General features: G+C 37.6%; 1 protein-coding gene across 3 annotated transcripts in view; it reads left to right on the top strand.

Annotated features, from left to right (window-relative positions):
- LOC306843451 (unconventional myosin-VI-like) overlaps positions 1–27,742 on the top strand; it is a 54,200-nt gene that overhangs the window by 21,750 nt on the left and 4,708 nt on the right. Inside the window, exons 9-33 of one of the 3 annotated variants that reach the window (XM_079374968.1) lie at positions 1,667–1,831; positions 2,121–2,201; positions 6,105–6,285; positions 7,312–7,456; positions 7,537–7,694; positions 7,868–7,959; positions 9,063–9,135; positions 9,491–9,618; positions 9,707–9,802; positions 14,056–14,226; positions 14,753–14,791; positions 14,929–15,022; positions 15,639–15,769; positions 15,928–16,005; positions 16,361–16,490; positions 16,890–16,980; positions 18,802–18,952; positions 19,088–19,296; positions 20,105–20,183; positions 20,673–20,833; positions 22,533–22,571; positions 22,900–22,938; positions 23,629–23,732; positions 24,361–24,492; positions 24,998–25,216. In XM_079374968.1, coding sequence (XP_079231094.1) covers positions 1,667–1,831; positions 2,121–2,201; positions 6,105–6,285; positions 7,312–7,456; positions 7,537–7,694; positions 7,868–7,959; positions 9,063–9,135; positions 9,491–9,618; positions 9,707–9,802; positions 14,056–14,226; positions 14,753–14,791; positions 14,929–15,022; positions 15,639–15,769; positions 15,928–16,005; positions 16,361–16,490; positions 16,890–16,980; positions 18,802–18,952; positions 19,088–19,296; positions 20,105–20,183; positions 20,673–20,833; positions 22,533–22,571; positions 22,900–22,938; positions 23,629–23,732; positions 24,361–24,492; positions 24,998–25,216 — 2,986 coding nt within the window. The remainder of the gene's footprint in view (positions 1–1,666; positions 1,832–2,120; positions 2,202–6,104; positions 6,286–7,311; positions 7,457–7,536; positions 7,695–7,867; positions 7,960–9,062; positions 9,136–9,490; positions 9,619–9,706; positions 9,803–14,055; positions 14,227–14,752; positions 14,792–14,928; positions 15,023–15,638; positions 15,770–15,927; positions 16,006–16,360; positions 16,491–16,889; positions 16,981–18,801; positions 18,953–19,087; positions 19,297–20,104; positions 20,184–20,672; positions 20,834–22,532; positions 22,572–22,899; positions 22,939–23,628; positions 23,733–24,360; positions 24,493–24,997; positions 25,217–27,742) is intronic. The other 2 variants (XM_079374969.1, XM_079374970.1) reach the window with 2 other exon arrangements.

The following is a 27,742-nucleotide window of genomic DNA, read 5'->3' as shown; positions in this document are numbered from 1 at the left end:
AACATTACGCCATCTCTACGTCAAGGACACCATGAAAGCAGGGATCCCACGAGTCCAGGCTTCAGCAGACGTAAATACAACCACTCCTAGGATCAATCATGTCATCCCTCATTAGACTCTCCACCTGTAAACAATACAGCTAGAGAGTAAAGACGGAGCGGAAAAAAGAGAGATACACAGCAAACAGTACACAATACCCACCCAAAATAACTTGTTCAAAAAAATCCACAAATAACACTTTAGTTTTGGGATGAAATCTCACTATTAACTACCTAATTACTGCTTATTAATAGTTAGTAAACTAGTTTATTAAGTAGGATTAAAGGATCTGAAATATGATCATGCAGAATAAGACATTAATGTGTGCCATATAAGTACTAATAAAAAGCCAATATGCTAGTGATATGCATGCTAATATGCAACTAGTTAAAGGGCACCTATTATGCAAAATTCACTTTTACATATTGTTTGAAGATAATATATTGTGTGTGTACGCAACCACCATATAATGATAAAAATCCGCCCACTCCTTTTTTTTAATCCTCATAAATCATAAGCAGCGTCTCAGAACAAGCCATTCTCAGAATCCGTAAAATGTGACATCACATTTTACAAGCCCCGCCTACAACTGTTGACGGACACTGCTGTATTAGCAGAGACCCCGCCCTGAGTGAGCCACACACAATCCGGCATGTTTATCTTCACGCTAGAGCATTTAAAAGCAGCATTCAAGCAAGAAATATCTCTTAACACACATATCTATTATAAACATGTGATTTCTTTCCCAGCCTTCACAAACATCTGTGTTTTTGTAACTGCTGCATGTTTATAACATAACATGTGTTTTTTTTACATTTAAGCGCAATAATACATGAAAGAAAACCATTGATCAGAAGTTTAAAATATGGCTTTAAAACGCATGATTTCAGCGCAATATTCATAATAATCAAAACCAATCACATGTTTTTTAGAGGGAGGAACTGTAAAGGCAGCCCTATTCTGGAAAAGGGGGCGGGGAGCAGCAGCTCATTTGCATTTAAAGAGACATGTACTAAAACAGCCCGTTTCCGCTTCCACTCAAAATAGGCATTTTCAAAATGATCAAATAAATGATCTGTGAGGTATTTTGAGCTGAAACTTAACAGACACATTCTGCGAACTCCTGAGACTTATTATTATTACATATTGGCCTGGTTTCACAGACAGAGCTTAGACCAAACCAGGATTAGGCCATAGTTCAATTAGGACATTTAAGTAATTTTTATAAACGTCCCTTAGAAAAAACATTACTACTGTGCATCTTGAGACAAAACAAAGGCACTGATATATTTTAAGGTCAATCAGTACAAGTTTCTTTCAGTTGAAACAGCGCAGACTTACATTTTAGTCTGGGACTAGGTTTTAGCCTTGTCTGTGAAACTGGGGGATTATTATTATTATTATTATTACATGCATATTACATCTTGTAAAAAGGGGCATATAAGGTTCCCTTTAATGGTCCCTCAACTAAAGTGTTACCCTGAGTTTGTAGATGTTATACAAAGACTGCAACTCTATAGTTATCACTGTTGTTGTAATTAATGTGATGAGTAGTGGTGCTGATGTGTGAATTTGTACATTAACTAGTTACACGTTAATTTGAACGCAGTGCTGATTTGTTTTCCAGAATGCAGTAGTAGGTGGTTTCGTGTCCCATTACCTGCTGGAGAAGTCCCGTATCTGCACGCAGGGTCAGGAGGAGAGGAACTACCACATCTTCTACAGGCTGTGTGCTGGAGCTCCTGAAGACATCAAGGAGAAGTTCCACCTCAGCTCTCCAGACTACTTCAGGGTTTGTGAACTCTGCGTTTCACAGACCCCACATCAGTCTGACACATACACTTAACACTACACTTTCACTTCTGTCAAATAGCCAGTGAGTTTTTTCACAGTCTCAATAAAGACATTATCAAGCACCATGTCAGGTATTTTGACATGTTTCAATTCAGTTTGACACATTTATGAGTGTGATCATGCAAAGCTTTTAAAAATGAATAAAGTAATTCTTGACCGTCTGCCAGGTGTTTTTTCAAAAAACATGTTTCTGAACATTTCTTGTTTACATTTTCTGTTTAATCCAGTATCTAAGTCGAGGATGCACAAGGTACTTTTCTACCAAGGATTCGGACAAGCTGATACCTCAAAACCGCAAGAGTCCAGAGGTAATGTATTTATTTTCAATTCATTCCCTGTATAATCTGAGAGACTGCCACCAATTAGTTTTTGTTAGTTTGGATGGGGAACAATTGTATATATATATATATATATATATATATATATATGTATATGTTTTGGATTATGGGACAGTAGGTGATTGGTGTGGTGGTAGAAGAGCCTTTGAAGGGTCAGTTGAGGGTCACTGGTGGACGTGGTTCTGCATTTATGGCAGCATTGATTCAGCACGAGTGATTCATCTTGTCCTTTGCAAGCATCTACTAAGCCTTTTGTTAATGACCGTATATTGTGTGTAGTTCAAGCATGATTGTGTTCATACTAATCTAATTGCTGCACTAATCATTTGTAACATCATTGTTTGTGGTTGTGTGTCTGTTTGTGTGTGTCTGATACATCAAAGGATGAGAAGGTGATTATGTGTGTTGTGCAGTCAGAGGGGCTTTGCTTTTCTTCTCTCTTTTTGTCATTTAAATGCAAGACCTGGGTCCAGTGTGTTTCATAGTTTGCATGGAAAGTGGTTTAATTTAATTTAATTGATCTCTTATAGTTAACAAACCTAAAGGAATATTCTGGTTTCAATACTAGTTCATTTCAATTTGTCCTTTCCTTAAGAAAGCAAAATCTGGGTAACGCTGGTCACATATGAACTCTATCTTTGTGAAGTTCTATCTAATATTGTAACATTTTCTTGCAATTTCCATGTAACACTTGAAAAAAGCATATGAAATGTATATGACCCAGATCTTGTATAAGATGGGGTCAAAATGAAAACTTACTTTCATTTCTTGGGAGCGAAACTGTCATTGCCCTCCACTGTTTTGGCTTGCATGTTTGGCTTTTCCTATAAGGTAATGGGATATTGCTCTCTTAATATTGCTGTTTTTGTCACAAATAGTAGTAGTATTACAGCAGGCTGCTAGTGCACTTTTAAAATCCACCATATTGAGGTAAAAGATATTAATGGTGTACTGTGGCACTCTTGCTATACCGGCAGTTCTTGTGTCCATTAGCATTATCTGCTTCTCTCAGAGGACACATTTCTCTTTAGCAGCTGCATTTGTGTACCAAAATATCTTCAGCTTCCTTTCAAGTTTTTTTGAGCAAAATGCCAGCAACTTATCAATTTATTGACAATAGTTTTGGCTCAGTTTTATCAGAAAAAATAATATATCCACACGGTTACATCAGACTCGTGATTGTCATGAGGGGTTGGGAATTTTGTGAAAGTCATTATAGTAGTTACAGAGTTTATCTGTGGCTGTCACCAAAGGTGTCACACACAAAAGAGACAACTCCCAATTCACACGCAGTTTATGATGAGAAATGAACCGTGAGAAATCATTCCAACATATCACTGCTGCACTTGGATGTTGAGATAAATGGACGACACCAGGGTCAAGATCATCATTGTCGTCAGTGGATTGACTAAATAAAATTCACATGGGAAAATGTTGAGGACAACAAGTGCACTTTACAATATAAGAGGGTGGAGTATCAGACATAAAAGACTGTTGAAAACCTACATGCACCTACCATTTTCCTTTTTTTTTCTCAGATGAACTACTATGACCTGAAATCTTACCTCATTTTATGTCTTTTGGTAAATTTAATAAAAATATAAGTATGAACATTTAAGCTAATTGCAAGGTTTGTATATAAGATTGGACTAGAGTCTTCAAAAAAATCATATTAAAATGAAAACTATTACATTTTCATTCAACTACATTTTCTATCACAATGATATGAACACAGTTCCTCAGCACCCAAACCGGTTGGGAGACCCTTTGTTATTTGATGCTCATCACGCCAAAGTCAATAGAAAGCTGCATGTTTGAGCTGACAACAAACCGACCAGTTCAGAAATCAGAGAGCATCTATATGTGACCCTGGACCACAAAAGCAGTCATAAGTAGCACAGGTATATTTGTAGACCCTTATGACTGGTCTCCTGGTCTAGACCCTAATTGACCCTTATGACTGGTTTTGTGGTCCAGGGTCACACATGTGGTCAGAGACTCAGAGACTTTGCTGTCTGAATTGGAGTTCAGTTACAGTCATGGCAAAAATATCGGCACCCTTGGTAAATATAATCAAAGAAGGCTGTGAAAATTAATCTGCATTGTTAATCCTTTTGATCTTTTATTTAAAAAAAATCACAAAATGTAACCTTTCATTGGATAATAAGATTTTAAAATGGGGGGAAATATTATTATGAAATAAATGTTTTTCTCTAATACACATTGGCCACAATTAACAGCACCCTTTTATTCAATACTTTTTGAATCCTCCATTTGCCAGATTAACAGCTCTAAATGTTCTCCTATAATGCCTGATGAGGTTAGAGAACACCTGACAAGAGATCAGAGACCATTCCTTCATCCAGAATCACTTCAGATTCCCAGCTCCATGACGGTGCTTCTTCTCTTCAGTTCACCTCACTCATTTTCTACAGGGTTCAGGTCAGAGGACTGGAATGGCCAGCAGAAGTTTGGTTTTGTGCTCAGAGACCCATTTTTGTGTTGTTTTTGAGGTTTGTGTTTGGATTATTGTACGGTTGGAAGATCCAAACATGGCCCATTATAAGATTTCTAACAGAGTCAGTCACTTATTGATTTTTTATCTGTTGGTATTTGATAGAATCCATGATGCCATGTGTCTGAACAAGATGTCCAGGACCTCCAGCAGAAATATAGGCCCACAACATCAAAAATACAGCAGTATATTTCATTGTACACATGGGGTACTTTTTATCCCTGTGTTCACCAAACCCATCTTGAGTGTTTGCTGCTAAAAAGCTCGTTTTTTAGTTTCATCTGACCATAGAAGCCAGTCCCATTTGAAGTTCCAGTCGTGTCTGATAACTGAATATGCTGGAGTTTGTTTTTGGATGAGCTAGGAGAATTTTTCTTGAAATCCTCCCAAACAACATGTGGTGATGTAGGGGCTGTTTGACAATTTTTTTTTTTTTAAGGTTTTCTGACCCCGAGACTCAACTATTTTCTACAATTCTCCAGCTGTGATCCTTGAAGAGTCTTTAGCCACTCAAACTCTCCTCCTCACCGTGCATTAGGACGATATAGACACACATCCTCTTCCAGGCAGTTTCATAACATTTTATATTGATTGGAAATTCTTAATTATTGCCCTGATGGTGGAAATGGGGATTTTCACTGCTCTAGCTCTTTTCTTAAAGCCACTTCACTAATTTGTGAAGCTCAATTATCTTTTGCTGCACATCAGAAATATATTCTTTGGTTTTTCTCATTGTGATGGATGATTAAGGGAATTTGGGCTTTGTTTTCCCTCCTATTTATATTTCTGTGAAACAGGAAGCCATGGCTGGATAATTTCATATTCATAATCACCCTGGAGTGCTCAAAATTGTGAATATGAACGGGAATATACTTCAGAGATATTTTACTCATAAAAATTTCTAGGGGTGCCAATAATTGTGTCCAACGTGTATTTGAGAAAAACATTTATTTTCTAATGATATTTCCCCCCATTTTAAATTCTTATTATCCAATGAAAGGTTAGATTTGTTTTTGTTTTTTTTGTTTTTTTAATAAAAGATAAAAAGGATTAACAAAACAGATTAATTTTCACAGCCGCCTTTGATCATATTTGCCAAGGGTGCCAATATTTTTGGCCATGACTGTATGCTCTAAAATCTTGAGGTGCAGATCCCTACTAATGCTTGTAGTTTGGAAATGAAATGTTTTACAAGCACACGTGTTGTGCTGCACGTATACTTTTGGTTATGCAGTACTGAGTAACAAAACATGGAAATAAATTGATTGCAGTTGCTGTGCTGAGTTTTATTAGCAGTCAGGCTCCTGGATGAACTCGCATGTTTCTCTTCTGAGTCTAACTTGGCCGTTGCTCCTCAGCATCTGAAGGCCGGTCCTCTGAAAGACCCTCTACTGGACGATCATGCCGACTTTAACAGAATGTGTGTGGCCATGAAGAAGATCGGTCTGGGTGACACTGAGAAGCTCAACATGTTCAGGGTGGTGGCTGGGGTTTTGCACCTCGGAAACATTGATTTCGAGGAGGCTGGAAGCACTTCAGGTAAACGGAGAGCTTCAGTTATTAAACACACTGTTTTGGTGCTAACAGCTAAAATCTTCTTTTCAACAACTTGTGTGATTATTCATCTAAAGATGATGACAGTGAAAATGATCCAGCATATAACAGTATCTACAAACTTGGAGGATTTATACATTTATATCTAACTGTTTAGTTTGGAGAAAAATTGGTTAGTTACCAGTTAGACAATATATGCTGATGATAATTACATTATATTTTACATAAATACACAAGCCAGACGTGGATTAGTGGTATCTAAAACTAGGTATCTAAAACTAATAAATATAATTTTTGTTAACTGAAATAAAAAGAAATATATGAAAGTTGAAAAACTTCAGCGTAAAAAATCGAAACTTATTTTAGTTAGTTGCCAAGGCAACATTTCTAATTTACATTTAAGTTGAAGTACTAAAATACTAAAACTAAAGCTAAATATTAATAAATAAATAAATAAAAACTAATAAAAATGACAAGGGCACATAACAACATTACAAAAACTAAAAATGAAAGCTGAAAATATGAAATTAATAGCTTAATGACAATATAGATATGTACTATAGTAACTGACACAAATTATTATAAAATAACACTGCTGTTACAAAATGTTTCCACAGTGATGGTAAAACCTGAAATTTCCTTCTTTAAATAATACATTGCTTTTTTTTATAATACAAAAACATTTCTTATAAAGGTTTGATTTCTTGAACCTATGTAACATTGCTATGTAAATATAAAAACTGCAAGTCAATGCGAAGTCACTATCATGATAGAAAATTACATTTGTGTAGTAGGTTGAGTGGTTTTAGAAAGCAATAAACATATGCTTTTACATATAGGCTTAAAAAATAATAAAGCCATTACTCAGCGCTGAGCGTAGATTGCATAACATTTCCCTCAGAATAAGTTCACATTAGCTTAATCATATACTACATGTTGATGAAAATGAAGAAAAATAACATGGAAATGTTTATATATACTGACAGGTGTTCATGTGTCTGTGTGTTTCAGGTGGCTGTGTCTTGAAGAAGACGTGCGGTCAGTCGTTAGAGTTCTGTGCGGAGCTGTTGGGTCTGGATGAGGAAGATCTGAGGGTCAGTCTGACCACCAGAGTCATGTACACCACTGCAGGGGGCGCTAAAGGCACAGCCATCAAGTAAGAGCCGCTCACACCTTCTGATGAACAGCTGAACTGAGACTCCAGTGGATAGCCGTTCAGCTTGTTGTCTTCTGCAGGGTTCCTCTGAAGGTGGAGCAGGCCAGCAGTGCTCGTGATGCTCTGGCTAAAGCCATCTACAGCCGTCTCTTCGATCATGTGGTCACCAGGATCAACCAGTGCTTCCCCTTCGACTCATCTGCTCACTTCATCGGTGTGCTGGACATCGCTGGCTTTGGTACAAGAAGCAACCGTCTATGCTCATAAATGCACTTTTCCACACACTTTGTTTTGAGTCTGAGCCGTAAATGTCATGGGAATGAATCATAGTTGTGGCGTCTGACAGCAGGAGCCAACCAAACCCTGACTCCTGCTTATACCAAACCTGATTTTTGTCTTGCTTTTCCTCAGAGTATTTTGAGCACAACAGTTTTGAGCAGTTCTGCATTAACTACTGTAATGAGAAACTCCAGCAGTTCTTCAATGAGCGCATTCTCAAAGAGGTGAGTGTTTCAGCTGACGTGTGTGTGTGTGTGTGTGTGTGTGTGTGTGTGTAAATCGGATCATTTGCTGCAGCTCATCTAGTCAGAATTTACAGCCATTTTCAGATGTCCTTGCCATCTTACTATTGTCCTGTTACATTTTCTGTAACATATTACTGAAGTTTTGGCTTTTATTCAGCAAGAACACATTAAACTGATCAAAAGTGAGAGTAAAACATTTATAATATTACAGAAGATTTCTATTCCAAATAAATGCTGTTCTTTCGAACTTTCTCTTGAAAAACGAATCTTGAAAAAGGTATCGCAGTTTCCACAAACGTTTTAAGCCGCACTTTTTTTAATTGATAATAATCCAAAATGTTTCTTGAGCATATTCACATGCACATTCAAAATGTGTTTCTCAACTCTACTCATTTATTAACGTACAGTAGAAATCAAAAGTTCACTTATATTGTTAAAAAACAAGCCTTGAATTAAAGATATTACAGAAACAAATTCAATCTGCCACTGAATAATAAAATAAAGGTAATTGCGACTTTTTATCTTACAGTTCTGATTTTTAATTACAGTTACAAATAAATTGGGTGATTACAGCTTTTTATCTCTCAATCAACTTTTTTCTTGCAGTTGCTGGTTATATTTTATACTTATATTTATTCATTTAGCTGACGCTTTTATCCAAAGCGACTTACAATTGCTATATATGTCAGAGGTCGCACGCCTCTGGAGCAACTAGGGGTTAAGTGTCTTGCTCAGGGACACATTGGTGTCTCACAGTGGATTCTGACTGGTTATAAAGTCAGAATTGCAAGATATAAATTCTGAGAGGCTTCCATAGCCATTTAATAACAGTACTATCCTAATCAATGCAAAAACAAAATAATTAATTGTCATTTTTTACACAATGGTGAAAAAAAAAAAAATTTGGGGCTATAAATAAGCCATTTTTGCAAGGACAGGTTTTATAGAATCATCCAAAATACAGAGTTGTTTTAATGCTGCACCGCTTAAAATTGCTTTGTTAGGCTGTTGAGTCACAATTGGCCATTGTAAGGCATAAACCAGACTGATTTAATGTCTGTTGTCTTGTGTATGGTTAACAGGAGCAGGAATTGTATCAGAGAGAAGGTCTTGGAGTCAATGAGGTCCATTACGTTGATAATCAGGACTGTATAGGTCTGTTTCTTTTAATGTGACTCAACACTACACTAATTTCATTGGGCGTATTAGGCATGCCTTTTTTATACACACCAATAAACCAGAATGCAGAAACTTCTGGCAGCCTAAATGTGCTAGATCAGTGCTTCCCAAACCTGTCCTGAAGCCCCCCTGCCCGTCACCTTTTGTATGTCTCCCTCATCTAACACACCTGACTCTACTCATCAGCTCTTTAGTAGAGACTGCAAGAACTAATTTGGGTGTGTCTGATTAGGGAGACGCACAAAATGTGCAGGGCAGGGGGTCCTCCAGGACAGGCTTGGGAAGCACTGTGCTAGATGATAAATCTGCCTTTGCATCTTCTCCTGTTCAGATTTGGTGGAGGCGAAGTTAGTTGGGATCTTGGATATCTTGGACGAAGAGAACCGGCTACCTCAACCCAGCGACCAGCACTTCACTGAAACCATCCACAGCAAACACAAGGACCATTTCCGCCTGACCGTGAGTCACGCTTCGGCTTTACTTTACATCTCATTCTATGGCTCGCTCTAGTTTAGGGGCTTGATTCCTCAAATCTGCCATCCCGCAGGTTCCCAGGAAGTCCAAGCTTACAGTGCACAGGAACGTCAGAGACGACGAGGGCTTCATCATAAGACACTTTGCTGGAGCAGTCTGCTATGAAACGGTACACACACACACACACACACACACACACATTGGTCTTTCCATTTAGGGAGAAAACAAGACACATTTTCAGATCTTCAGTATTTTTTTTTTGTCTAACTTGTTTGATTAATTCAACAAAAAGACCTAAAATTACCCTAAAAGTGTCACTCATTCACAAATTGGGCATCAGTACTTCTGCTTTAATCAACATGCGTGAATCTCCCTCGCCAGGCAAGGCTTTATCAGTTTTCCCTCAATTTTTACTCATTTCTCAGTTAAATTGACTTGGTAAATAGACCACCTCCAAGAGATCTTAGGAGGTAATCTGTGTTGCCTAATGGGTTGACCCATTGCCCTGCTTGATCACCAAAATATTCAATCAGTCTTTCTGGCTGCAAACTGAATTCTGACAAACAGTTTTTTTTCTCCACGAAGTTCAGTCAATTTTCTGTTATCTGGGGCCATATTCATGAAAAATCTTAGTGCTGAGAGTTGCTCCTAGTAACAAAATTCTCAGAAAATTCTTAGAAATGTGTGTGTTTCCTCTTAAAATGAAAGAGAATATCCTAGTAAAGAAAAAAAGTAATTCAGAAAGCATCTTAACCCTTAAAAGAGGTCTTAAGGTCCAAAATTGTTAGGAGTACGGATGAGGACTTTTAAGGGGCTTAAGAGTTTCTTTAGCAGCGGAGAAAATGGATGAAACATGAAGAGGGAGAAGAAATGTGTTGCACACAATGCATGACAGTGAGTTAATAAGATGCTACACATTAGATCGTGCAGGGATCATGTTTGTCAAGTCAGCTTTATTTATATAGCACGTTTAACAATACAGATTATGTTAAAGCACTTAACAGTATCAAACTGGAGGATAGAGTGTCAGTAATGTATAATAATAAGATTAAACACTAAATTTTCAGTTAAAGGCATTTCATTATTGAATTCAGAGATGTCATTGTCTAGATCAGTTTAGTTCAAATAGTATCTGCTAAATCAAATTGATGATAATCGCTAGAAATCAAGTGTCCCCAACTGAGCAAACCAGAGGCGACAGCGGCAAGGAACCAAAACTCCCTCTGAGACAGAATGGAGAAAAAAACCTTGGGAGAACCCAGGCTCAGTCGGGGGACCAGTTCTCCTCTGGCCAGGATATTATTGTTTATTTATTGTTTACTTATTGTTTTAATTAAAATTTTAAATGTATAAATGTATTTATTTATATTTTATATTGTTGCAATTTCTAACAATAATAGTATTATGTAGTTAGGTATTTTATTATATTTTTAGTTATTTTCTTTTCTTTTTATTTTTAGTTTTATTGCATTTAAGTCAAGGTCTACACTGGGGATATGTCCTCGGGGCTCATCCAGGTGTCTGGCCTCCGCCAACGATCCACCATCTGATCCAGACACGGACTGAGAAACAGAATAAGAAAGAAACAGACAAATATTAGCGTAGATGCCATTCTTATTATTATGTAACGAGTGCATCGTGTCTTATGAGTAGTGTTCCCGGTTCCGGTTGATCTAATTAATGCAGCCTAACAATCCTTTAACGGACTTGAATAATAGAAGTGTATTAGTGTGTTATGTGTAAGCCAGGTGAAAGAAATGTGTCTTTAATCTAGATTTAAACTGACAGTGTGTCTGCCTCCCGAACAGTGTTAGGTAGATTATTCCAGAGTTTGGGTGCTAAATAGGAAAAGGATCTGCCGCCCGCAGTCCATTTTGATATTCTAGGTATTATCAAACGGCCAGAGTTTTGAGAACGCAGCGGATGTGGAGGACTATAATGTGATAAGAGCTCGCTCAAGTACTGAGGAGCTAAGCCATTCAGGGCTTTATAAGTAATTAACAAGATTTTAAAATCTATACGATGTTTGATGGGGAGCCAGTGCAGTGTTGACAGAACCGGGCTAATATGGTCATACTTCCTGGTTCTAGTAAGGACTCTAGCTGCTGCATTTTTGGACCAGCTGTAGTTTGTTGATCAAGCGTGCAGAAGAACCACCCAATAAAGCATTACAATAGTCTAACCTTGAGGTCATGAACGCATGAATTAGCATTTCTGCATTTGACGTTGAGAGCATAGGTCGTAATTTAGATATGTTTTTGAGATGGAAAAAACGCAGTTTTACAGATGCTAGAAACATGGCTTTCAAATTAAAGATTGCTATCAAACAGCACACCTAGTTCCCTAACTGATGAAGACGAAATTGACAGAGTAGCCGTCAAGTGTTAGATGGTGTTCTAGGTTATTACATGTGGGGTTTTTAGGTCCGATAATTAACACCTCTGTTTTTTCAGAATTTAGCAGTAAGAAGTTACTCGTCATCCAGTTTTTTATATCGACTATACATTCTGTTAGTTTCTCAATTTGGTGCATTTCACCGGGCCGTGAAGAAATATAGAGCTGAGTATCATCAGCATAAGAGTGAAAGCTAACACCATGTCACACTTTACATGTAACATGTAAAGTGTGAACAGTAACGGCCCTAGTACTTAGCCTTGAGGTACTCCATACTGCACTTCTGATCGATATTCACTGCTACAAATTGATGGCGGTCAGATAAGTACGATTTGAACCATGCTAATGCACTTCCACTAATGCCAACAAAGTGTTCTCGTCTATTTAAAAGAATGTGGTCGATAGTGTCGAACGCAGTGCTAAGATCCAGTAGCACTAATAAAGAAATACAACCACGATCAGGAAGCAGGTCATTTATAACTCTACTGAGAGCAGTCTCAGTACTATGATACGGTCTAAATCCTGACTGGAATTCCTCACAGATACCATTTTTCTCTAAGAATGAATATAATTGTGAAGATACTACCTTTTCTAGTATCTTTGACAGAAAAGGGAGATTTGAGATCGGTCTGTAATTAACTAGATCCTTGGGGTCAAGTTGTGTTTTTTTTAATGAGAGGCTTAATAACAGCCAAATTGAAGGTTTTGGGGACATATCCTAATAACAATGATGAATTAATAATAGCCAAAAGAGGATCTATGTCTTCTGGAAGTAGCTCTTTTAGTAGATTAGATGGAATAGGGTCTAAAATACATGTTGTTGGTTTAGATGATTTAACAAGTTTAACAATTCTTCCTCTCCTATAGTAGAGAATGAGTGGAATTGTTCCTCAGGGGATCTATAGTGCACTATCTGATGCTATACTGTAGCTGACGGCTGCATGGTTACAATTTTATCTCTGATAGTATTGATCTTGGAAGTAAAGTAGTTTATAAAGTGATTACTGCTGTGCTCTTGGGGAATTAGGTTTGTGACCAATCTTATTAGAGACACGCTAACATCTCCGACACCGCGCTGAAATGCCATAGCGCCAGAAATGGACGTAATCACTACATTTGTTTCCTAGGAATAATATAGGTGGCTATTGCAATCAGTGCAATTCTTGTTTTAGTTTTTTTTTACTGACAGTGCTCAAGAATCAAAAAGTAGCAGACACACTAAGCCTGTCAGTTCTTTTTTTAAAATGCAAAAAAAATCACTCCTTAATGGTATTTATTCCAGATGCAGCTTCTGTTATATACATAACTGTTAATAGTCTCTGTTGAAATGTTTTCTTGATCTTTGAATACTAAAACTGAATTAAAACGAATAACAATTGAAATAAAAATGGGTACATGAAACAGAAAACTACATTGTAACCAACAAATCCATTGCTGAAGATAATTAAATAAAACTAAACTGAAATGATAAAAGTATAAAAAAATGTATTAAAATAAAAAAGCTTTAATAACTTTTTACCATAATTAAATGGTTGATTGAAAACAATAATTGAAAATAAATTGTGTAGTGTCCATTGATAGGGCTGTTGGTAGGTTTTGGATCTGACACAAGGGGGCGTTAACAGCCGAGACGATCTCAACAGGACAAACTATCAGCCTGTGGAGTGAACGGAGTCTGTTACACACAGGATGCAGTGTAAAAAAAAAAAAAAAAATTGTTTTTGCATATTTAGAAGGTAAAAATAAGGAACATATACAATATTCACATTCAATATAAATACGCTGTATTAAAGTTGACAGATAAACTGTATAACTTAAGTGTGTGATACTGAGATTTTACCATGATTGGGGAAGTTTTAGGCACATCACTGCAATGCACAACCTCGTGTAATAATTTATAAATATTTATAAATATTGTTATTGCTGTAACTGCTGCATTTTACCCGAAACCTTGAATTCATCTGCTTTCTAGAGAAGGAATTTAAAGATTTGTTCTTTGTGATGTGAACCGTTTTCCCTCTCTTTCAGACTCGGTTTGTGGAGAAGAATAACGACGCTCTTCACACGTCCCTGGCGAGTCTGGTGAGCGAGTCGAAGGATAAATTCATCGGAGAGCTCTTTGAGAACTCCAACCACTCCAAAGACACCAAGCAGAAGGCCGGCAAACTGAGCTTCATCAGTGTAGGCAACAAATTCAAGGTCAGTCTCTTGAACAGACATGTTTCAGTTTCTTAAAATGCCTTGAAACTGAAATGGTGTTAAAAGGTCTTCATTCCCATTGAGGACAGAAAAACGGGAATTGCGATATGTCCTACTGCGATTATTAAACTTCAATTAATTTAATGAACGTGGGCACTGCACATTCAAACTCATGTGCATTCTACAGGCTTGCGATTTCAGAGCAGTTTGCAAAAATCAATTGCTTATGATCTACTACTGATGAATTATGGCAATGTTGTATGGACAGCCAGTGCTTTATGGTGTTTATATTGTAATATGATGTAGATGGAAGTGTGCATATTTTATTTTGATAACACAATAAACTGTATCTGGCATTTAATGAACCATAAACTATTCTCTATTGGCTGTTCTGTCACAGGAAGGAAAGACTAAGAACATTATTTAGCAGATTCAATATATAGAATGTATGGGTATTATTTGCAGTGCCTATTTTTATTTTTTTTGTGTGAAGGTGTGGTTTAGTTTTTATATTTTTCTCTGACAGACACAACTGAATATTCTTCTGGACAAGCTGCACAGTACTGTGAGTCATCAAGCCCAACTTTGATTTTTGTTGTTGTTTCCAGTTTTAGCTAAATGCTAAATGTTGCCACATATATTAGCTCAACAGATGCCTTGTTTTTGTGAAATACAGCAGGTCATGATTGTGCTGTGTTTCAGGGTTCAAGTTTTGTCCGCTGTGTGAAGCCCAATCTGAAGATGGTCAGCCATCGGTTTGAGGGCGCTCAGATTCTGTCTCAACTACAGTGCTCAGGTTAACACACACACACACACACACACACACAGTGCAGCATGATGTACCTGCACACATATCACATTACAACAGTGTCATTGCATCGTTTCCTACAGGATTTTGATTTGCACTTTCAAGTTCAAGTTCAAATAGACTTGTCCTGAGGTGTCGCATGCGAAAATCCACCTAGAACTATTTTAACAGCATTTCAGTAGCTATTTATTATGAGTGCAGCTTTTATGACCTCATATTAGTTAATAGACTACATGAAAAATTTTAATGGGTGGGTGGATTTAATTATCCATTAAGCATTTTCTTTTTATCCTGTTCAAATTTTGAAGATCTTTTTTTTTTTTGATTTTGACTAAAGGTTACATAAACTGTTAAATTTTTTTTTTAAATTAGATATGTATTTCAACTTGTCAGGCATAACAGAGTTAAAATTCAACAAGATTGTAAATTATTTAAGTGTCAAGGGACAAAGAGTCTTCTCCTAATTGACATCCCAGTCAGAATTTGCAAGCAGACAGCTGGACTGCTCCATGTCAAAAGCTTTCTTGGCTTCAGGATCAAATCTGTTAATATTGTTTGTTCTGTGACGGTGTGTCTGAGAGTTTCTGTGTTTGTTTCTGCTCAGGGATGGTGTCAGTACTGGATCTGATGCAGGGTGGCTTCCCCTCTCGAGCGCCGTTCCACGAGCTCTATAACATGTACAAGCAGTACATGCCCTCCAAACTGACCCGGCTCGACCCGCGACTCTTCTGCAAGGTGCGTGTTACATCCGAACATTAACACACTCAGTGCTGGGTGATGTTTGTTCTGTGTGCTGGTAAGGTTTCCCACAACTACTACTACAAGTTGTCACTCTGTAATATTATTAAAAAATGAAAAGCAAAGCATATACCTTTTTTCCCTCTCCTCAACAGGCTTTGTTCAAAGCTCTCGGCCTGAATGAAAATGATTATAAATTTGGTTTGACAAAAGTTTTCTTCAGACCTGGAAAGGTGATGTATCTTCCTTATATGAATTATTTTATTTTATTTTTTCCAACTGTGTCTCATACAGATAAATGTGAAGGTCATATTTTACCCCAAAATAAAATAAGAGTAAGAAACTGTTTTGATAAAGTAAAGTGTAATAATATGGTGTAAAGTATAATTTTAAGGAAATTGTCTCAACGAAAAAATATGACTGGTCCTAATAATATCACAGTGCTCTTTTTGCTCTGAAATATGACCAGTCTGTTGATTGATCCAATTCCTAATATATCGCTGTGATGGGAATCTGTTTATTCCCTTTTCCTTTTTCTGATTGTGACCATAAATTCATGCAATGTATTGACTGATTTGATGTTATCAGTTTGCAGAGTTCGATCAGATCATGAAGTCAGATCCAGATCATCTGGCTGAACTGGTGAAACGTGTCAATAAATGGCTCATCTGCAGCCGCTGGAAGAAGGTGCAGTGGTGTGCCCTGTCTGTCATTAAACGTACGTAACTAACTGACCTGAAGCTTATGTACACATACAGAAGGGAACCAGTTCTGCAGAAATTAAGAAGAAGGGGAAAACAATTATCCATTGCTCCACACTTTGTTTAGATTCAGTCTTTGCACACTCTAGACTTACATAGACATCAGGAGATGCATCTTGGGATGCTTTTTAAACAACATTCTTTTCTTTTTTTTAATGGAACAGAATGAAACCGATTCTCTGTACTTGATGGCTGCTTTTTAAAAAAACATCTATATATAATTAACGAATAAATACAGAAATAAACAAGAATAATTACAAGCAGTATATAAATACATAAATGTATAAAGGACTAAAATGATCATCGGTACCCTCAGTTTGAGTTGTTTAATGTTTTTTTTTTCTTTGCTCTGTCAGTGAAAAACAAGATGCTGTACCGAGCCAAAGCATGTATCCAGATGCAGAAGACAGTTCGTATGTGGCTGTGCAAGAGGAAACACAAACCCCGGTGGGCGGCACTTCCTCTCCTCTTCAGTGTTTGTTTTGACAGTCCACTTTAGACATTCTACTAACTATAAGTAACTTTGTAACTTCATGTGAACTAATTCTCATTAATTTGCAACTACATGTCTACTAACTCTCAGCAGGGTAGGTTTAGGGTTAGTAGAATAAGTTGACATATACTTGCAAAGTTTCTCATAGTCAGTATGTTGTATGTTGTGGACCAATCAAAATAAAGTGTTAGAAGATAAACAAAGTCTACTAATACTCTAGTGACTGCTAGCTGACATGTAGCTGCAAAGTTACTTACTGTTAGTTGAATGTCTAAAGTGGACTATCAAAAGAAAGTGTTACCTGTCTTAGTGATGGGAAATAGTGGCATGCTGTCAGTTACTACAGGAAATCATTTTAGCTCATGCATCACATGTGTTTACAGTAATACATTTACTATAAGTCTAGCATGCAACTGTGTAAAAAAAAAAAAACCTTTAAAATATGCAAATATGAAGCTGTTATCATATAACTCCAACTTCTGTGATGGAATCGCTTACCCTGTCTATGTACATTAATATTGACCAATTTGGAGTAGCAGACGTCACAGTTACGTCACTTGCAGCTATGTGTGTATTGTGGTGGCAAAATGCGCTAGTAAAGTGGAGGGAAATTGGTAAAATCCAATGAAATAAGAGAAAAAAAAACGCATTGTTGTGCCTTTGGATATCAGAATTGGAATGCAAATCATTTTTATAGAATACTGTCTTCAAAGACGCCATTTGAAGCTAAACCCAGACGTTTAGGATGAAAACAGCTATGATTACTCTTAAAGCATAAATTCGATTTAAACTTTAGCTCTACAGTACGTAATATTCACATATGCCATTCATAGGGGACATATTTTATTAGCCCTACAGTTACAGCATGAAATACTATTTAAACCTATAACTTTTACATAACATTTACCTATTTTATCTCACAATTCTGACTATTTTTCTCACAAATGCTTAACAATTTGGAGTTTTTAAATTCTGAGGAAAAAGTGTAGGAGATGATTTTTTTGTAAATTAATTGTGAGATATAATCTATGAAAAAAAAAAAAAAAAAAACTCAAAAATGACCTTTTTTATTATTTTATTCCATGGCTTCCATAGACTGCTACATTAAAACTGTCATCATAACTGTTTGCTAACACCAACATTTGTCTGTACAATTCAGTATTTTAAATGATGAGTTAAAAAATAAACATGGTTGCATTTTGTTTGGTAAAACTTGACACAAACTCTTCCGACATCAATTACATTAACACATTTAGGTCAGGTTTTTTTAACAAGGATGCATTAAATTGATCAAAAGTGACAATAAAGATGTTTGGACAAAAAATGGCATTTGTTTGAACATTCTATTCATTAAAGAATCCTGAAAAAAATGTATAGGGGGGTTTCTTCAAAATATGAAGCGGCACAACAGTTTTCAGCATTGATAATAATCAGAAATGTTTCTTGAGCAGCAAATCAGCATATTAGAATGATTTCTGAAGATCGTGTGACACTGAAGACTACAGTAAATGTAGCTTTTCCATCACAAATTAAACTATATATCAAAATTGATATTTAAAAATAATATTTTAGAATATGACAGCTTTTGCTGTAATTCAGTCGAGTCAAATAAATGCAACTCTGGCGAGTAAAAGCGATGTCTTTCCAAAACGTTTGAATAGTAGTGTAGCTGAAATGATTTTCTGTGGTCATCATCACAGATGCTGCGTGTGAAACCGCAGGAATACTCGAGTAGGAGTGAAAAGCATTAATGTGTGTGTGTGTGTGTGTGTTAGGATCGATGGGCTGGTGAAGGCATGTAACCTGAAGAAGAGGATGGAGAAGCTGAATGAGGTGGTGTCTGGACTAAAGGAGGGAAAACAGGAGATGAGCAAACACATGCAGGAACTCGATTCCTCTATCAACGCCCATATACTCAAGATAAAGGTGTGTGTCAGAGAGAGAAAAAAAGTCCTGTCCTGAACATGGCCAGTGCATATCCCTGAAAACCCCTGTTCCTCATTTAACCTACAAGAGCTGTAGATGAAGAACCATATCCTGTCCTGTGTCTTCTCTCTCCAGAGCACTGTAATGAGCCGCATGGACATCGACCATGAGCAGCAGGCTCTGGTCACACGCTCGCAGGAGCTACTCAGCACCATGCAGAAGAAGAAACAGGAGGAGGAGGAGATGGAGCGTCTGAGACGCATCCAAGACGAAATGGAAAGAGAGAGGAAGAGACGTGAGGAAGAGGAGCAGAAGCGCAAACAAGAAGAAGAGGAAAGACGCCTGTGAGTAAACAAGTACAGAAATCATGTCGTTCTTAACCCAGATTACTGTTTTCTGTGAAACCGAATCATATAGCAGCCAGTATTTTCTGTATAATAAAAGCAGACGAGGACCATAAAGCACCATCAAACTATCATTAAAGTACATATGGCTCTTGCAATAAATAGTAACCCAATAGCAAATCACTGAAAATCGATCCGCTGTAGCTCTCAGGTCAAATGCATATTATAGATCTTATTATTCATATAGACGCATGTTTTATTGTTTATTTTTGTGGAACTATAATTGAAACATCATAACTCAGTCTTCCAGTGAAATGTCAGGCTTCTTCAATCATTGCGTCTGCTTAAAGGGACAGTTCACCCACAAATGAAAATTATGTCATCGTTTACTCACCCTCAAGTAGTTCCAAAGCTGTATGTCTTCATTCTGCCGAACACAAAGTAAGATATTCTGAAGAATGTGGGAAACAGAGCAGTTCTGGGGCACCATTGACTTGGACTATAGAAGTCAATGGTGCCTCAAATAGCATGGTTACAAACTTTCTTCAGAACATCTTCCTTTGTGTTCGGCAGAACAAAGAAATTCATACAGCTTTGGAACTACTTGTGGGTGAGTAAATGATGACATAATTTTTGGGTGAACTGTCCCTTTAATCTCTTAAGATGCACAGAACCAAGTGCTGCCCTACTTGTTTAGTTTTTTTCTGATAACTCATCTCATCTCTATACAGCACAATGTGGAAGAAAAGATCTGTCACTAATTTTGTATCCAGCTCTGCTGAAGCATCTATCTTTCTATCTGTTTTAGGAAAGCCGAGATGGAGTTGAAGAGGAAACAGGAAGAGGAAGACCGCAAGAAAAGAGAGGAGGAGGAGAGGAGACTGCAGGTGACCTCAGCTTTATACGTCACATTATTTCTTCTGCGTTGTTCCTTCACGTTCACCCCTAAGCAGGGTCTAAAATGAAGCTTTAGTCACACCTGCCGAATTTCCTGGCCAGGAATGTTTCTTAACAGCAGTATATTTTGGATTGCTGTTATTAAAAATAGTGTTTTTGCACCTGAGAATAAGATTATATGGCAAACAGCAAAGGTCTGTCCATACTGATGATTTCCAATATCATATACAGCCAGTTTCATAACTCTTGTGAAAATATTTCTACATTCCTTTGGAGCACCACCCTATTGCAGAGGAAGAATCCAGAAGTCTATCTAATCTTGTCTCTGTACTCTTGTATTTGGTGTTGATTGATAAGCATAACCATTGTGAATCCAAAACAAATCTGAATAGCTGTTTGAAAGCATGTTCTGTAAATGCCACTTTGATAGAGCAGCAGATTTGCTTTGTGACGAGTGTCTCTGCTGGCGTGTTTGTCAGGAGGAGATGGAGCTGCAGCTGCAGGCAGAGAGGGAGCAGGAGGCGGGCCAACAGGCCGTGCTGGAGCAAGAGCGGCGAGACCGAGAGCTGGCCCTGCGGATCGCTCAGAGCGAGGCTGAGCTCATCCCAGAGGAGACGCCCGTGGAGGCCGGACTGCGCAGGTATTTGTGCCCCTCTGAACGCCGCTGCCAGCTCTGCAGCAAATAGCATTACTTCAGATGGTTACCCTACAGCTAAACATGCACCATAGAACAATCTTACATCATACTGACTCCAGTGGACTGAGGAAAAAAACGGGTTCTAATACAATACATATACCTTTACACAGGAGTCTCTAACCTTTTTTACACCACGGACCAGTTACATTTTGAAAATATTCTCGTGGAACGGCTGGAGGGGTGGGTGTGTGTGTGTGTGTGTGTGTGTACGCACACACTTACATTAGGGATGTAATATCAAAATCTTAAGATACGATAATATCGCGATATGAAGTCCGCTGTGCGATATTTAATAAAAAAATGTAAAAAAGACAAATTAAGAATTGTGAAAAAATTACAATTTTGTACATTTTAAAGTTAAAAAATTCTATCTAATGCACTTTGAGAGTTCAAATTTAAGCGCTCCAACCCATGTTCCTAACTAAGTAAACTTAAGTCAGAAAAAAAGTACCTGAACTTTAAACTCAACCTTATTTTAAGTTGTGGTATACTGTCTAATTAGAATATGGAAGCCAGACTAATTAGAATATAATAACAGCAACAGTAATAGCCAATTGCACTGTAAAATAAATGAAAATGAATATTTCATAGCCTATATTATTTTTGCTTTACACTACAGCAGGGAAATTACAATACTTCTTTCCTAATTTCTGCACTTGATAGAGATATTTAGAATTTGTTCTGCATTTAAACCGCTAGCTGTCAGTAATTCATACTGCACTTTTAAGCTTTTATTTTGACGAAAACTCCAGCTTCAGTGGAAAAAAAGGCTTACAAAAACACATCTAGTGAAAAGGGTCCATCATCTGTCACGAAAATAAAGCATAACTGGTGGCTGTTGAGTTCACAAACGCACGCTAAACAGTAAATAAATAAACGAGTTCAGTTGCTTTGACGTGCTTTCGGTTTTAGTTTGTTTGACAGATACTGTGCCAAAGCATTATGGCCCAAAACACATCTTTAAAGATCTTTTATGTTAGAATAAGAAGTTTAAATATATTTTAAAAACTACACTTTTTGCCCAGAAGACCTATGGCTTCATATCTTCATGTGACCACGATGATATCAAGACTCATTTTTCTATTGCTATATCACGATATTGATAATATCGTTTACATGAAATCGTACTCCATAGCAATTGCAGACAATGAAAACACAGAATTATAACACTCATTAATGCGCAATAAATAACAGTGTCATATCTAAACACATTTTTCACACCCGGTAGCAACTCTTCCACGGCCCAGTACTGGAGTTTGGGGAGCTCTGTGTTCGAGTGTTTCTTCTCATACAAACACAGTCAGTCTTATAGCTGCAGGTTAAAGGAATGCTCCGGGTTCAATCCAGTTCTAATGGAAGTCACCTGCCAAGGCAGAACCAGATGGTAATTACATAACAGGACAATGTAGACAACATTGTTTTGTAATAATAATTAAAATCATTGCTGCAGAATCATTTATAATGGTACACAAGATTTCAAACCCATTTTAATTCAAGCTCAAGGTTTGACCCCTTTCCCGTCTTGAACCTGGAGCATTCTTAGAAAGCATTAATGGTGGTGGGATTTTGTTTAATTACCGGCGGAGACTTGGATTAGTTTCTCCGTCACTCTATTTAATGCTCTTCCTGTCTGTTTTTACAGTGTTGCACCACCACCACAAAAACTCAAGAGCTTGACCATGTAGGTGACATTTTTTACTATGTCTCCTATTTAAATCTTTATTCTTTACTGATCATATTTAGATTCATTTAAAAGCAGCTCTTTTGTGAAAAAGTCCCATGTATTTTCACATTTAGCACCATGAATCTAAAACGGTTCTAGCTTGCAGCCTGTGTAGAGGGTTTAAAATCATTCACTGTCTGTTTTGGTCGCTGTTGCCAAAACAGTAACTATGTTGCAGTTTATTGGATCCTAGTTAGTCAAATGCACAGATGGAAAATCCTGTGAGCAGTTTACTGATGATGTAATATACTAACATCTACCATGGTCCAATAATCATGTCCTTTAGGGAGGAAATGGCCAAGGAAATGTCTGATCTTCTGGCTCGGTGGGTAGAAGGGTTTGTTGTTGGCACTACAGATATACACAACCAAAAAATCAGAACATTATTCACTGAAATAAAAACAAAATGACCTTGTTGAAGCGTAAACCTGCATAAAATTTGAATCATTCTGATCATCCTCAGTCCAATCACAATATTTCACACAATATTTTGCTAACTAAAATGATTCCAGAGGCACTCGTTCTTTTATAACTTCTGTCTGTGAATTAATGTTCCTTCCTTGTAATTGAATCAAATGCTAATTTGTTCCTTTTTTTGAAATTGATTTCCTGTTATTGCTAGTTGTACAAACTTTTATTTGACAGATCTCTGATTGTCTTTCACAATTAAATAAAAATGATCTTTTTAATTGGCAAGTTTTTGTACCTTGTCAAAAAGTAAAGGTCCTTGCACACTGAGTATGCGTTTTTTTTGTATTCGTCATCCTTTCCTATCAAAATGCTTGTTACTGATGCGAAAACGCAGAAAATCTAACCTGATCCGAATTTTTTTATGACGGACGAATGTTTCGGAGGCAGTGTGTAAACATGACACAACGTGAGGCCGTATTTATTTTTGAACGTGCTGAAATTTCAGACTCAGTGTGCAATGACCTAGAGTCAGATCTGTAGGAAATTATATCGTGTATAACTGTATACGTTTTTTTTGTTTTGTTTGGGTTTTTTGTGGATTAAGAAATCCACAGGTGACTGCCACAAATGCTCCAGCTGATGTGAAGAAATATGAACTCAGCAAGTGGAAATATGCTGAATTGCGGGACACCATCAATACATCCTGTGGTAAGAAATTTTTTGTTTGTTTTTTAATTAATGCATATGAAAAATATTGTTTTTTTGTTTGTTTGCTTCTTTTTTTTTTACTTATATATATGGAAGTATACAGCAGTCTAAGAGTCCAAACCACACGTTTTATCCCATTTCATAGATGTTTTCTTTACAAATTATATTTTCAGAATAACAATTCAAGTAAATCCAGTATTTGCGATGTTTCGTTTTTGCACTCAAGCTGCCACAGACAAATCCTGATGTGATCCATCATTTGAAGTTTCAAAGAACATCTTGTGTGCTTCAGTTTAAGAAAGAGAATCTGACCATCTGAAAAAGCTCAGTCATGAACCCAATGTCACAAATTTGCTGATTGGTAACCTTAAAATCTGAAATTGTGGTTTTAGATTTTACCTTTTGTTTTAAATGTTACAAATAGTGAAAACTTTTATTTTCAGGTTCTTTTTTTTATGCTTATGAACCAGAAACAGCATATAATCTGATGGGGGGGGAGTTTTTTCTTTTGTTACTTATACATTATCAGCTTAAAATGAACTTAATTCTGTATTGGTGGGTACAATTTTGGATAATGTAAATGTCTGTTATTTCAGTTTCCAACTTTCTTTTTACAATCTCCATCTAGATATCGAGTTGTTAGCTGCGTGTCGTGAGGAGTTTCACCGCAGACTGAAGGTCTATCACGCGTGGAAGTCAAAGAACAAGAAACGCAACACTCAGGATGATCAGAGAGCACCAAAAGCCGTCACAGACTATGGTAAGAAAAATCTCACTGGAGATCTCCTTTAAAACCTGAGATCGGCCGGATCTAGGGTCAGGATGAAATGCAAATTAGTTACTATAGAGAGAAATAATTTTTGTGTGGGTTTTTTTTAATAGTCGACATAACTGGAAGCCAAGGCTTCATAGGTGAGTAAGGCCAAAAAAATAAACCAACAGCTGACTAACTCCCCAAAACATAACTAAAGGACCTAATGAAATACAAAGAGAATACAAAAAGAAAAACATCCAATATCCTAACTCACTCACTTAACAAAACCAATAGAAAACAATATTTACAATAAAGAAAATATCCCTTTCCCTGCTGCTTTCCTAACTATTTTTTTTATATGATACAGTATATACATTTTGAACATTTTTATATCTTTAATAGTTTAATAATATAATTTTTGCAATGGCTGGTTGGGGCCAAACTTCCGACTCTGGAGATGTTTTTGTAACATTATTAACACTCTTGTTGTCATCCCATTGTCCTCCTGCAGCCCAACAGAACCCAGTTGTGCCTGTCCTGCCCCTTCAGCAAGAGATCGTCATGAATAGACAGCAGCGCTTCTTTCGCATTCCCTTCATCCGACCAGGAGACCATTTCAAAGACCCTCAGAACAACAAGAAAGGATGGTGGTACGCACACTTTGATGGGCCTTGGATTGCCAGACAGATGGAGATGCACCCAGATAAAAACCCCATTCTGCTGGTGGCAGGTCTGATTCACTTTCACTTTCTTTTTCTCTCATTTGGAGATGTCAGTTCATTGCCGTTACCTCACTTTAAATTCTCACAGCATTACTGCTCTTGAGAGAAGCTGTTGGTGTCAGTGAATTGTTTCTGACAGAGATACTCAATATATTGGTAACTGGATCAGTTTTTCCAAAATTGTAAAATAGTGAGATTGGTGCAGAGCAATTCATTACATCACTACTTTTTGGTTGAATTGTTTTATACGGCCATCTTTACAGCCAAGTGTATTGAGGAAAGTCTTTGAGATCATTCTCTGCATTTCGTATTAACAAATAATTTTATTTAATATAGTAATGTGTAGTTAAATGTGGCAGTTCATCAGTTTTAGGTGAGTTAAAAGGGTATGTTCACACTGCAAGCGTTAGTGCGCTATTACCATTTAATGCTCAGACACGAACTTTTTTTTGACTGTTCACATTGTCCTTTTTTTTTTTAAATATGGCTAACATCAGATTCCAGTGTGAACGTATTACGGTCCTGAACTGACGTGTATGTGCAAAAGAACGATAACAATACAGCATGAAGTGCGCTTAAGTGTGTGTGCGTTCATTTATAAGCTGATGTGCTGTGAAAGCCATTGAATTCAGTGAAGGAGGGCAAAGATGAGGAAAAAGAGTGCAAAGTTTTTAAATATTTACTGTTCGACCCCTTGTGGGGCTTGTGGAGTTGTCACTGTAGTACTTATGAGTTTAACACCTCACTGAATACATCCACAACTCTCTGTCATGTTCACTGAGTGATCAAAGAATTAGCGGTATGTAAAATAATTGGAGTGACTCCCATCAGCACAGAATTATGACAAATGTCACTCTTGAATGATATGACTCGGGTCTCATTGCAAACATCAGACCTGAATCTGGTTTAGGACCACATATGAAAGTATCCAAAATCTGAATCAAAACTATTGTGCTGTTCACACTGTCATAAATGAGTCACATAGTAGCAGTATCTGTTTAATGCATTTACTGTTATTGAAATCCTCATTGTCTTTTGCAAAAAAAAAAAAAAGACTAATTAATAATAAACAATTACTTGAAAAGAAAAATTATATATTCACGGTATGAAATTATATGATCAGATTACATTTAACTGTTTTGAACTGTATTAAATAATGAGTAGCTTGACAAGCTACAGTTTCAGCAATAGCTTTGGCAACATATTTTTATGACTTTATGACTTTTTTCATACAGCATGGCTAAAATGTTTGTTGTCGGTAATAAGTACTAACAAGTACTTTTTTCACATTTTATACTTTGTTTTTACTAGAATCATTAGAATCTAGGTTTCATTAGAAGCACATAGAACTTTAGTGTTCCCTTTCAGTCAGTCACTCTCGACGTCATTGGAATCTTGCTTAGAGAGACCAATCTACTTCAAGCTGCCGCTGACCGCAGCGCGAGTATAATTAGGCAGCAGGTGCAACGCATACTCAGCTTTTCGCTTCTGAGCCGAGTGATCACATCGTTCTACTCCAGAATACTTTACAGAGAAGACTGAACGAGTTCAGAGTGCTCTTTGGAGCTTCTTGGTGCTTGCGGTACGGCGCTTCAGCGGTGGTGGTTTCCCGTGTTAAGTGGGTTTCACGTATCAGGCTGCACTACCCCCTGTTTGTGTTGCAGGCAGCAATCTCCCTTGTGCACTTCAGCACGCTAAAAGCGTTTTTCCCCTAAAAGAGCATTCATGGTTGCCTTTTTGTAAAGACAAGTTGCGTCTTGCTATAGACAACGTATCACCCGTGTGTTTCTGGATGTGGTCTTTACCTGGCATCGGGTGATGGTCATGATCACTGCCTCACATGCCTGGGCAATAAGCATGCTGTGGTGGTGTTTGTGGATTCATGTTCTCATTGCAGGAAGATGACTATTTCGGAGTTGACCAATCCTCGGGGGACCATCGCTGCTCTTGCACTCTGCAACTTCGTGGCCTAATGGTTAGAGAGTCGGACTTGTAATCCGAAGGTTGCGGGTTCGAGTCTCGGGCCGGCAGGAATTGTAGGTGGGGGGAGTGAATGTCCAGCGCTCTCTCCACCCTCAATACCACGACTGAGGTGCCCTTGAGCAAGGCACCGAACCCCCAACTGCTCCCTGGGCGCCGCAGCATAAAATGGCTGCCCACTGCTCCGGGTGTGTGTTCACTGCTGTGTGTGTGTGTGTTCACTGCTGTGTGTGTGCACGTTGTATGGGTTAAATGCAGAGCACGAATTCCGAGTATGGGTCACCATACTTGGCTGAATGTCACTTCACTCAACCAGTTAAGCTGCCAAAGGAATGTGTTGGGGCCTCTACAAGGAGCATACGAGCATTACACTTCGGCGCTCCTCCCGACGATCTGATGTCAATCGCTGCATCGGAGGGTGAGTCTGAGCTTTCTGGAGAGGAAGATTCGGCTACGCTGCCACCCTCTGGGATGGTAGCAATGTCTGAATCGGATCCGGAAATGACTGCTATGCTTTCCCGGGCCGCCAAGAGGATAGGGCTCGAGTGGAGACC

Source organism: Barbus barbus, assembly GCF_936440315.1.
Source record: "Barbus barbus genome assembly, chromosome: 24".
In the NCBI taxonomy this organism is placed as follows: domain Eukaryota; kingdom Metazoa; phylum Chordata; class Actinopteri; order Cypriniformes; family Cyprinidae; genus Barbus; species Barbus barbus.
Note: the sequence above shows the minus strand (reverse complement) of the source record. Positions and strands in the feature narration are given on the sequence as shown.